Raw genomic sequence first — 13,744 nt, 5'->3', positions numbered from 1 at the left:
AGCTCATTCCCCGATATCTCAATCCTTCTTTTCCATCTCTCTCTTCCAGCTAGCAGAAACAATCTTTATCTTTGTCATCCGCGGAACACAGAGCTCGCGATTAAAACGCGTGAAAGCAGGGTGCTCTCGAGGCGAGGTATACGCTTATGGATCGGGCTAGGTCATTCGCCACCATAGGCCGAGCACTGTACATGGCGCACGGTGCTCCCAGGTTCCCGATTTCCGTAAAAGTCCAGAAACGCTCTCGCAGCCCATCGGAGCGCGAACTGAGCGCGCTTCAAATGGACTTTACGGTTTCCACGAACGAGAAATAAAGAGGGACCCCAGGCCGACCGGTCGACCTATCGCGGCCTAGCCGCCGCGTTACAACGTGTCGTTTACATCTTAATCCGTGCACTCAGCGTCCCCTCGAAGATACCACGACTGGTGCACGCTCTTGGTCGTATCGTGGTATCCGCTTCCACTTTGCCGCTGGATAAGAGAACGGTACCAACAGGTGCGATTCCAGGCGCGAAACGATCGTCCAAGCGAAACTTCGACACGCTCGATCTTATCGGATGATGCGGCTGCACAGTGTTTAGGGATATTAATATTTGCGCGAGGAATATTGATTGGGCAGATTATCTTGAGATTGTGCTATCTAATTCTTACACGAAAGACACGTTGTTCCCGTTAGGAATGAATGTTACAGTATAATCAGTTTCTTTTTAATTGATAATGTGGAACAAATGCAATTGCATGTGTCTTATTGTTTAATATTAGACGAGAAGTAGATGAGAAATTATTGTTTGTAGTGGTATAGCCTTGAAGAGATGATAGATGTGACCAATGTGATATCGTTACGCTGTTATAACAGTGATTAGACATCGTATGCATACAAACGTTGAAATGTATAATGAATTCCTGTAAAAAAGCATATACTTTAAGTACATAGCTATCGTTTCGTTTGCTTATCTCGTGTCTCAGAAAAATGCACTCAGAAGAGATATTTCTCATTTATTCCACAAAGTAGTGGAATTGCAACACTATCTTAAAGCAAAAAGCACTAACCCAGAAAACATTGCATATCTACCGATGTTAATGCAGCATATATTCATGCGCGCTGAATTAGAAACGGTAAAACATGTATTACAAAGAGATATCTATCAAATACGTTGCGTATCATCGTCGCAAAATTCCACCGACTGTACCTAATATTTGTATTCTTGTGGTCCTATTTCATTTTGTAAGTCTTCTTCTCGAAATACTCAAAAACAAGAAACTATGTGAACTATCGGATGAACATAAGGAGAAGGAAGTTCTAAACAAGAAGAATTACTCAGAAAAGCGTACTCCTGTTGTTTTCACAGAAGAATGGAGTGAAAAGGGGCTAAACAACGAAGACAAAACAGCGGAGGCTCATTTTTCTATGTACGACTGCAATTTAAACGCAGTCAGAACGCGAATGTAAACGCGACCGTGGCTTAGTGGGACGCTGACCACGGCGTAGGAACGACCCAGGGGACGAGGATCTACACCTCGATGAGCACAGCACGACATTCTCCTTGCCCCTTGCCTCTCTGTTCCCGGTGGTCCCTCGTTTTCTTCCTCCGCGGCCGCTACCAAGAAGAAGGTTCCTTCTCTCTCTCTCTCTCTCCCTCTCGCTTCTTCTCCTCTCCTCCGCCTTCAACTTCTTCCTCGCGTCTTTTTTTCCACTCTTCCTTCCCCGCTTGTCTCTTTCTCTCTCTTGTCCTGTCTCCGCTCATCGTCCTCGAGCGCGTCCACCACGATTGTCCGGTAAACCATGGTGCGAACCGCTCACCGTGACGAAGGTATCCACCTACAAACGAGGACTTATTCCGAGAGCAGCTCGTGGAAACTCGCGAATACCGACATGGGAATCGGCCGAGCCGAGTTCGCCCCGTCTCGTTAATTATGCCAATGACAACCGGCTGAAACGCAGGATTGAGCTGTTGAACGCGATGGCTCCTGGTTTCGAATCCCACCCCCTCTTATACGTGTCGAAGGGTGTGGAGTAAATTGAGTGGATGTTTGTTAAACTTTCGGAGGGATGATTAGTTTTTGAATAGGTGGAATATTAGATTTTGAATATTCTTTGTTTGCAAAAGATTGCTTTTTTTTTTTAGAAAAGAAAGAAATGTTTTAAATTGGCGGAGTAAAAGCTTTGGGTCACTGATTTAGTTGGGAACTTTGAGCATTGGGAGATTTCGTCATTCTATTTAGAAATCTATCCCGCTATGAACTAGCAAATTCAGATTATTTGGTATTACCAAATAACATTAAGAAATATCAAATAATCTGAATTTTTCGCTTAGACTGAGATACATTTTCAAATAGAATAATTAATATCTCTTTTGATCCTATACTAAAGTACACACTTACATGGACACGTTGAACGAGCACCGATAAGGAGCAAAGATAACGTGTTATACAATTTACGCTGAAAGTAAAAATTCGATTCGAAATGAAAAAAAAAGATTAAACATACAGCCACATCCAAATTACCCGTACCATGTATAAAAGGCTGCTTATTGAAACACCAGAGATCGTTACAAAGATAAAGAGTTCCGGCGAATAAAAATATTGAAACAGAAAGTGAAGGAGAGAAAGTAATCCACGAATCACTAGGCTAAACTAAAAACCTGATGATCCATCGTCCTATATGGCAGATACTGATGGAACAACAGAGATAAATGTTAGTGAACGTTTTCGGTGAAAGCCACGGAAGCATAATATAATCGGGATATCATTTAGTGGAACATCGGGGTCTAACGCCGGATATTATTCTTTTACCACGATCTAACGAGGTTGAGCGAGCAAGGAGGTACTCGTTTGCCGAAGAGGATGGCGCGAAGCGATGCGAGGCATGCTGGAAGTCAGGATCAGTTCCTATGCATGCGATTGCATGCGGATGAATAGGGCCTTTGTGTCTTGCGAACGACAGCCAGTACGATATACAATAACGGTTCCCTAAGATTTCTCACGTAAGCCAGGATCTGCATGTAGCCAGGAGAGAGAGATGTGGTTCAACGTTTGCTCCGGTGCATCTGCATTTTATCATAAAACCACGTAAACGCATAACGGGACTCGGGTTCGTCCTCGTGTACTTTCAAACTTTGTCCATGCTCCTTCCTCTATTAGAGCTTCTTATGAGATATTAATTATTCACTGTGTTCAGTTAACAGCGCATTCTGATACATACATAAATATTTACGACATCCTTCAAGCCTTTTCCGAGCTTTCGTTCCATCAGCATTTCCTATGATACACGTAATACACTTGTTTTCTCTGTTTAAGTAGTAGCTCAATTCAAGTAATAGTTCAGCTAAGCATATTTTTGACATTCTTCAAACTTTTCACTTCCGATGATATACGAAATATCACTCGTTCTCTATATTCAATCAACAATAGTTTTTGATACATGTCTTTGATATTTTTCAAAATTTCCCAGATTTTTGAGATAGTAGGATTTTCTATGATTCGTGGAAATATACCACATTTGCCACAGTCACGTAACAGTGGACTTCAGACACATACTCTGATATCTGTTCTTTTGATCAGCCTACTCGTAGTCGATGACAGACCAGATGTATCGTTTATTTTATTCTTCGATATAAACAGCAGAAAACTGACTCCTGAGAATCGTCTTGTAATAAGTTAAATCGTTCGAATTGAATGCTACATATCGCTTTCTCGTAACTGTAATACGATCTATATCTTAATCTATTTTTCTCATAACGCAAACGCTTTAGAAAAGAAAAATATAAAAATCCCATTTAATGTGTCATTAATTCTCAAGTATCTGCTAAATCTCCGACTCAGTCAATAATTCTGTGTCTCACTGTAACAATAAGAATGTCTGACCTACAAATTCTTCGATCATCTGTAAGATTATCTCTCGCTTCAAGTAAAAATTACTATTTCTGCAATTGGACAATCTTCCGTTTTAACTTCCTCGAAGTGCCAATTATTGTTTGAACCAAACAACGGAGAGTTCGAATCTTCCAAAAGTTTCTCAATTTCGCTGCGGTCTGTATATTAAATCCCTCTTGTGAATTCAGGCTGAGCGCAGGTATCGATGAACAGTAACCGGCACGAAGTGTGCGTGTCCGCGCAGGTGGAAAGAGAGACGGGAAAAAGAGAGAAGGAAAAGGCCGGGTAGAGAATGCATCGGTACGCGATGATGTAACGGCGTTATGAATATGTACAAAATAACAAATGGTCCCGGGACAAAGGAACGGTGACAGGGTACGCGCGTGTACCGCTCGTATTCCGGCTGTCGCAGCCTCACTCGTTCCACACGGTACGTGATCGCGGTGTAAAACGGTGTTTCGATTTCAGCCATAACCATTTTTCGCCTGTTCGATACACAGAGAGAAACGAAACACGGGAATAGAGAGAAAGCAACAGAGAACCTTGGTCGTTGGGAATAGGTATAATAACACTCGTGATAATCGCGTTTCCGATTAAGATTCCTCTGGTCGGCAAACAAACGTGCGGCGCACGTGCTCCATTGTACTCGCTGGGAGCAACAAAATGTTTCTCGCGATCATGATTAAAAAAGAAGAATAAAAAAAAAAGACAAGATAAAAAAATGGGAAAAACAGGTAGGCGAGAACATCGCACGAACGTTTGATTGATATCTAACTAACGCGTCCAGCCACGGAACGTGGCTCGTCCGTAAACGGAAACTCCATTAAATTTGTTTTTTCGATGCTGACCAAACGGTAGATACTATCGGAGGAAATGTGTAACGGTATCTTTTCAATTCCTCGAGGGTTTCTTACATCGTAGATTTACTCGTAACGTCCTAGAACGGCCGAACCATTATCCTGACTTTAGAAACAAACGAAATAAAAAGTAGAAATAGAAAAAATGAAAGAAGTAGAAAATAACATAGAAACGCAACGATGAAGAACGCAAAACGCAAGGGGGCCGTTGCACCACTGGGGAATTTCGTTGTTGTTAAGGTGGCACTGCGCATCACCGATGCCAGGCAGGAAGTGGGAATCGCCGAAGCAGCGAGGGGGGCATGGAGCGGGGGAGTAGCGGAGCTGAGGGAACAGGGGAACCCGACGCTGCATTGTGGGAGTGAGCGGGCGAGCGAAATAAAAAAAAGGCATTATAGCATTATGCGAACGAACGGGGCCCTAGTGACGCATTTACACGGCTGTTATTATCCCCTTCCCTGTCCCCCACCCCCCTCTACCACCCTCAACTAGGTAGGAAACGTAGGTACCTACGATACCTGCTTACATGCTCTGACAGACGAGACAGTTCGGAAAACCCGACATATGTCGTCCGTACGTATATATACTTGTTTGAATACATTAATAAAAATCGTGGTCGAATTCGAATCCCTCGATTCGGTGATTCTATCGTTCCCACGAACCATTGGTTGCAACCCGGTGGCAGTTAGAACGTTTCGATTTGATTGGGAGCAATGATGCTTTAATTTGTCGATGCCTCGTGTGATATTCAAGATTAGGAAGATTCGATTAACTCTTTGGTATATGTGGATGAGATATTTTACGCTATAACATCGATCACTAACGTTATAAGTGAGATATGATGTACGTCTTTGTATAATGACGCGAGATGTTTGAATAATGTTCTGTAGATTTGGATAAAAATTAATTTGCAAGATATCTCGTCCACATTTCGAATATACTATTCCCCGTGAACACGAAGGAATTGACGATGTCAAACATTGCTATGTTACAACACAAAAGTTTCTGTCAGTTTTCTTTTACCTGTACAAAGTAATATTCTATTGCAAAAATGATAAAACAGATATATCAAGTATTTCGCTTATAGTATTTGATAAATACGTCGCGAGATATCTCGTCTATAAATACAAAGGGGTTAATCTTTAACTGTTTAAGATAGATTCTCGTACTAGCAACAGAAGCAATAATTTTTCAGAATTGTAGAATTGTAGAGAAATAAATATTCTACTTTCAAAAGACTCGGGAGAATTTTCACAGTGACAAGTTGCTCGTTAACAGCCCTTATCGATCGAAATATCCTCATTTCGCCGCCACTCGTTATCAGAATTCGAGGCTCTTCGCTTCAACGTCCCCGTTTCCATCTCCATCGATTCGTAGCTGATTGCCAGCCCGTTGAAAAACCCTTCAGCGACGTACAGTGTGTGGCCGTCGTCCGGTACCGATGACGGATTAGTTTGTTACGGCTTTCGGCTTAACGGAGGGCGCAGGTAGGCCGTGCCGATACGCGTGATTATTTATTGTGCGGACAGATTGGATCATTCAGAACACGCCGATGGGGGTCCCTCCTGTCTATATGGACAAGGATCGACCCGCCACGGGAATATAACTCGATCCAATCGGCGATACACCGCTGCGATATAACCTCCAATTTTGTGTCAGCGGAGATCTGCACGTGGTCAACGGGGAGGTGAACGAAACGTGATGATTGGTGAAATAATTCGCAGCTATATTTAGGTAATTTAACTTCTCTTACGTACACTTTAGACACATGTTTGTAAAGAAAAATGAGATTTAGGAGTAGCTTGTAGGATTAAATCCTGTGATACTACATTTCTATAAATAAAATATTTTCATTCATATATATCATATATGAATATATATATATATATATATATATATATATATATATATATCACATATTGAAGAATAATTGCATTAACGTAATAACCATATTAACGCTTTAACGACGGAGTATGGTAATTGAGATCTTATGTAGAATATAGCCAGATTGTAGTATGCAAATATCAGATGTAAATACATCAGTGGTATGTAATTTAAGTAGTGTTAGATACATAATACAGAAGTGATGATTTATGTCTCTCAGTTTTCTCTGCTTGAAAATTTTCATATCGATACCTTGATTAATTTATAAGATGCAATTTGAACTAAGACATTGCTCATAGTAAAAGCGCCTTGTCGAACTGTGACCCGTGCTGATGTTAACTTATTCACATATTCGCAGAGTTTCGCATAAATATCAAAAAAAACAAATGAAGAAAGATACAATGAATTTCGTGTGTTGACCTTGAATAATTTGATAAAAAGATGTTGTAAGTTTAGATATTAAAGATATTAAAGATATATGCTACGAAGAATTAAAAATATATAATGTGTGATTCAAGTAGCTGACCAGTAGAAGAAATATGGTAACAAAAATGTTTCATGAAATGTATTTAATCTTGTGTACCGAGAACATAATTAGTAATCAGTTGTACGACAGACATATTGTTAGCGTTCGCGTCCACGATCGTTGCATACTCGTATGCGCTTAAACTGGTTTGCCGTTGAGTTTTATTTGAAAAACAAAGTAATTATACGTAGATAAACATCGTAGCCATTGGTCAAACAGAATGCGTTAAAAACGTGGAACAATGTCAGCCGCGCGCGGTCTTATCAATGCCTAGAGAAATTATGACTAGCAGCCATCACTCTATTGGTTTTATATCGTGTTATTGCTCACGCAGCTACCGCCATTAGACTAATTGCGTTTAATTGTCCAGCCCCCGTTTCGATTATTCGGGGAATGATACAGCATAGTCTGTTAATGGAATAGATAACTTTTGTGTGACGCGAATTTTGTCGAAGATAGCCGCTTTTAGATATTTATCTGTTCAATATTTTACTGTAACGATCGATTTTTCATACGTAGCTTCTACAAAATGAAAGTTAAATTCCTTGTACGCTAAAAAAAAAAAAAAAAAGAGAGAGAAAATAGATTGTCCTTTACAACTGATATTTCATTCTAGAAACTAATCTTGCATACGTAGTTTGCGTGAAATAAAAATTGCCAATCAAATGAATTTTGATGTTTCTTATTTTGCTCGTATTTTTTAGATTGAAGAAAAAGTAGACGTATCATGATTGATCGTTAAAAAAAAAAAAGAAGTTAACGGAGTTTCACGGAGGAAACACAGAAATAAATTTGGTATCTAGTTTAGCCCGGCATAACGATCCGATGTTTCCCAAGGAAGCGCGTGAGTCAGATGCAACGGAACTTCACCGTTTTTACGTTCGCATTACCATAACCTTTCGAAACCTTCCGAAAGTTTTATCGCCCATACCTCCCGCCATTGTATAACTAGGTTGTAACTACAGTTAGCAGAACTGCGCTGAAACGGCGTGCCGCTATCGACTGCTATTATCAAGTCAAGGACTACATTTTTGCAAGCACCAATTACGGTATCCATGTCTGTCATACGTCACTAAGTGACGAATATTGAGAGATACATACGTGTATATATAGCAACATGTAGATCGTAGACCAAAGTTCAAAACTTTGTAACATACTTCGTACGGTCCGAGGTTCCCAGTAGAATTAGGACCATCTGTGATCAGACATAATCACCAACGTAAATCGTTGTAATCTCCTTTTGGTAATGAAATAATCCTTCGTTTCTTTGGGTTTCATTTTTGCAAATATGATTTCATTGTATAAGTAATTATGATGTTAATACGAATATAAAAAATAATAATAACGCCGTTATACGTTGTACTTTAAAATATAAAACATAAGTAAAATCGGTATAATCTTTCCCAATCCTAATATTTGTATGGCAACACGGAGGCTAGTAAATTCCTTTCAATTAATTTTTTACCATTCGACGTAGTGTCAAAAGAATCCCCTTTGTACATCGTTGTACATAACATTTAGACGGTAAACGTTCAAAGCTGAACGTTTTGATCATAAAATGAAGTAGAATAAGGACCGCCGTTTTATCGGCGTATCATAAAGAGAACAAAATCGTAATACGTTTCGACATCATATTACATAAACGAACATTGATAAAAATTGTGTTTAACATTAGTAAATGCCTATTGGCTTATACGCGTGACTTTACACAAACCACGAACATTCCCGCTACCCCGTACGATTTCATCGCGATTCCAATCGTGCTAGGACAATCCATCGGTAACATAGTGGCGAACAGCTGGCCCGGGGATTTGGGGAGAGGGAGAGAGAGCGTTCTTGGAGATCGCGGCTCGAATCGGTGGGAGCGTTTTCATTTAGACGTAGATTATTCCTAGATGCTTCTCTCATAAATATTAAACAGGCGGCGCGCGCGTTCTCGGATTCACGCAGGCGAAACGTTGCCGTACTTTTTACTCTGGAACCTTGTCCCGGCTGCTGCCGGGCTGCTGTGCCCGCCGCTGTACCCCTGTTCCTTCTTCCCTCTATATACCTCACGCCCCCTTCACCCTACGGCGACGATCTGTCGCTCATTGAGTATGCATCGGCGATATCGACAGGCGGGGGCTGTTACCAGAGTGCCTCGCTGTTTCGCCTTGGGCGATGTCGGAAGCCGTTGCTGGTCCCAGCAATATCAACGACGCCAGCAACGAGGTCATCCTATCTTGTTCCCTCTTTGTTTATCCCTTGGCGGAGGTTCGCGCGCGACCACCGGCTGACAGGAGTAATTTTTGCACTCGCGCGGGGCGGCCATTCGACGTGGCTGCGTAGAACCACTCACACATAGAAAACCAGGAGTGTACGCGTGTTTATACATTCTCCAGGATGCTGGAGGAAAAGAGATAACAGCGTGCCACCGTGCCGTTCTAGTGGCCATCGGCGTTATACCCGCTTCGCACACGCTGCCTCTACTTCTTCGTATTTTTCGTACTCTTCTCCTTGTTCGTATATTCTTCTCCTGCTTGTTCCTCCTCTTCTTCTTCTCCTTCTTCTTCTCCCTCTTTCGTCCTTTCGTTTTTCCTCTACCCCTTATGTATTCCGTCGCGAGGCGGTGCTGACTCGTCACGCGAATTTGCATACATTTCGAGCTGTGGTCAGTGCATTTTTTGCGAGAATTCCTGCTGCCGTCTGGTTACGCATGTCCCGCCATGACGCGGCTAGACTGATTACGACAATCGATGTCTAAACGGAAAATTTCTTTTCGAGAACCGATACTTTATTCACGATAGGAGAGATCGTCTCTAGACAGTTTCGTTACGCGACAAGCCGCGAACGTTCCCACTGTTTTCCATCTATAAAACAACTCTTCTAAATAGCCAACAAGTTTTCTCCCGTGCGAACCAACGTACCATCCCTTCGCGTCGAAGAATCTACACCTGCGTCATGCTATGACAACAACATACCGTGGTCTTCGAACAAAAAAAGGCGGACGTAACTCGCGAGCGAATATCTCATGGACAAAAGCGAGCAACCCCGACGTTGTCAGCCCTTAGGGGCCTCCAATGTTCTTCTTCGTATGCCGCGTGTGTCACGCTGGCTGTAAATATCAATAAACAAAGCCAGTGGCAGTGGGCAAATGCCCGGAGCCCAGCCCCGACAATGAAATAAACCACGCCGCGATGAGGTTTTAGTTCTGGCCCCTTTGTCGGGCGCCATCTCCTGCGCGCAAGCACGCTCCGCTTTTTCACCGAGCAATTAGAAAGAGATTTATTTGCGCCGGCACGCCAGCCACACGCTTGCCAATAAGACAGACTGCGAGAAGGAGGCAAGCTCGCGAGTGTTCGACTAGCAACATATTTTTCGGCCGATACGCGTATCGTACCGCCCAACCACCATTTTATACAATGCACACGTAGTGACACGTGCATTCTTAACGCGTGTATTCTATGACTAGTACGCGAACTTGCAACACATGTACTCAAGTAAAGAACCGCGAGTTTCAACGGACCGATGCGCCTCACGAAACGTGAAACAATGTCGGCCACGAGTATTTCTTTCGAGGTTAGACAAACCCGCTGTTGCGGTTTTAATGAACTCGTTTTGACGTGACGATGCCTCCCCGTACCTCCTCCCCCTTTTCTCTTTGCTTTCTCCGTTTTGCTCGTCGTTCTAACCACATCGTCCCTTGCCCCTTGTTCACCGCTGGCCTCCGGCTCCGTGCTTCACGGAGCCGACTTAGTTAATTAAAGTAACCGTACGGTTTTTGATTGACGCCCAAGGCGTAAAAAGTCGTGGACTCCGTGTACGTATCCGACACCCAACGCTCGCTCGTCGGTTACGCAATGGCGGATCACCGAGGGTTGACACAGAGAACTGACAAGAAGCGTCTTCTCCGGTGATTGATAAGAGTTCCAGTTTCTTTGATTAATATTCGAGAGTTGAGTGTGCGGTTTATAGCAGGTTCTACGGGGAAAATATCCTCGGTATCCGAGTTTCCTATGTACTACGTTACGAAGGTTTCAGAACTTGAAATTCTTACAATTGGGAATTAACGAAGATAAAATATTTTATAAACGTCAGAAATAATTCAAGCTTTTTCGTAAAGCCTTAGAAGAAAGCGTGAATTTAAAAAATACACGGCGATTTCGAAACATAAAGCATTTACGAAGATTTGAATATTTGATAATGTTTGAAAAGAATCTAAGTTTTTTATAACGTTTTAGAATGAAACATACGTTTCGAAACTTCTATGTTGATTTCACATTACAAAAATAGGATAATTTATAACCATTATAAATGATCTCGATTTATCGTGGCTCTTTAAAATCAAGCGTAAGAAGTTAAAGATTTCAGAGCTCAAAAAGGGAATGAAATATAAAATATTCTATATATTCCAAAAACGATCCAGATTCCTCGTTACGCTTTTGAATTAATCTACAGGACAGGAACACAAGAATTCCAGCAATTATTCATGTTACATGTAATCAGTGTTTTTCTTATCCCAATGTTTTGTCGTAGAAAATTTACATACAAAGTTGCAACTCTCGATTTCCCAGAAAAGGAAGCACCGTATAAAACGTAACGTAGATGTGGTAAAAAAGCCGGCCCTCCGCTTCCGGAATTTTTTCTACGCGCAGGGTTAACGCGCACCGTTTACCTGGTACTCGCAAAACATACGAAACGTAGAGCTTCAGCTCGATGTCTGTTCCTCTCTCGCTCTTTGCGCTCGCCTAGCCGAGCCATGCTTACGTAAGATTGAGCAGCGCGTCACGTGCACGCGGCGCATGTATAGATCGCGCTAAGACACAAAAAAATACCGCATGTGCAATCCTAACAGCGGCACAAGCGCATTAGTATCCGCCGCACAGGCCGAACTCGACGTTCCGCGCGCGGCGTGTAGGCAGAGAAACAGGCAAAAGAAACGATAGTTACGAAACGAGCAGTTCCTCTCTTCTTTTTCTCTTATTTTTTCATCTTTTTTCCTTCGTTCGTTCTTCTTCGTCGACGTCAGTTTGCAACCCAGTAGCGCGACTACGATACGACGGTATTATGTAGATTCTTCATAACGTGGCTGAATACGATCGAAAGCTGCACAATCCTTCCTTCATCATCGATATATCCGTCCAGTCGCTGTACCAACGTCGATAAAAACCCCTCCTCCTCTCTCCTCCGACTCACTATGTACGCTTGTCCCTCTTGCAAAATATATATGTATGCCACGCCGAACAAGCGTGTATCATTACGCTCGGTGCGTACTGGCAGAAATTCATATCGGCCTCTGTAATTATCGGATGTTTGACGGACGGAAGGACAGCGGCAACAGAGACAGTGAAAATTGCTGGTCTCTGGCGACCGCAGCCGTACACACCGTCTCGGTCCACGTTAAATAGTACATCAACCTCGTGCTGCGACTCGCAGGTTCTCTTCGTTTTTCTTTCTTTTTTCGTCCGCGGCCGCGTTTTCTTCATTCGTTTTTCTCCTCATCGTTTCGGTCTCTTTCGCCAATAGCTACTGACAACTCGCGAAACAAGTTCCACCTGACCTGATCGTTCCCTCGTCGGATTTTTGTTGCAGGTGAAAATCTGGTTTCAAAATAGAAGAAGTAAATACAAAAAGATGATGAAGGCGGCGCAGCAGGGCGGCGGTGGCGGCGGAGGGCAACACAGCAGCCTTCTAGCCGGTGGAACCGCTCTACCTGGAGGACCATCCCCTCAACCGGGTCAACCAGGAAGTCTCATGCAAGGAGGTGTGTTCGCATATAATGGTTACGCGGTAATCTGGAGCAAAAAATCGGTTTATCACTATTTTGATCGGCTATATTGAAATACCCGCGGAAATAATGGTATCACACGATGTTTCCAATTAATTACTATTCCATATTATAGACATCGATTACGTCAAAATGGAAGCAATTTCTATACACTTTTAATTAGATCAAAAATATTTAGTATTATTAGTATTATTTAGTATTAGTATTATTTATTATTAGTATTAGTGGTATTTAGTATTATTATAGGATTAGTTTATTTAGAAATACGCCTTAACGAGATGATTTTAATGCGTGATACGTGATCGCGTTAATCAAGATAAGAAAGAAAGGCATAAAAACTTCCATGCCGCAATTTTCTTCACGATGCAAGTGCTACTCACGAATACCAACTCAGAAGATATAAATCAATTAGAGAGATCGAATCGTAATGCCAGTGGCATAAAACCGTTCGATAACCTTGTCGATCCACATACATATCTCTTCGATTTCGAGATTACAACTGGTTCAATGAATTATCAGCGCGCTGTATTTTCTCACATCTTCCTCGATGAAATCATCTCTAAGAACCGATGTAAATCCTAAGTTATATTTTAATTTCAATTAACATTGATTCGCGAAATACTCATATTTCTAAATACTTATAAATCAATTTCTTCCTGTTGTCAATCTGGATATTCTGGTTCGATCAATTACCAAACCGCGCTCTTTCCACGATTTCTTCTCTCAGTTTCCACATAACTTAATAAACCAGTCCTGAATCTCCATCGACATACCAATCCCCTTCTTCCACCAACTCTGATATTCTCAATTTAAAGCAATTTCTCAAATCTCAAATTC

At 41.9% G+C, this 13,744-nt stretch overlaps 1 protein-coding gene across 5 annotated transcripts in view; it reads left to right on the top strand.

Moving 5' to 3' along the window:
- Window positions 1-13,744, top strand: part of Dll (homeotic protein distal-less) — a 113,760-nt gene that overhangs the window by 74,283 nt on the left and 25,733 nt on the right. For all 5 annotated transcript variants that reach the window (XM_076622939.1, XM_076622937.1, XM_076622938.1 and 2 more), the window contains exon 3: window positions 12,712-12,883. In XM_076622939.1, coding sequence (XP_076479054.1) covers window positions 12,712-12,883 — 172 coding nt within the window. The remainder of the gene's footprint in view (window positions 1-12,711; window positions 12,884-13,744) is intronic.

The sequence above is a fragment of the Bombus vancouverensis genome, chromosome 11, assembly GCF_051014615.1.
Source record: "Bombus vancouverensis nearcticus chromosome 11, iyBomVanc1_principal, whole genome shotgun sequence".
Lineage (NCBI taxonomy): Eukaryota > Metazoa > Arthropoda > Insecta > Hymenoptera > Apidae > Bombus > Bombus vancouverensis.
This window is presented reverse-complemented; position numbering and strand designations above follow the sequence as displayed.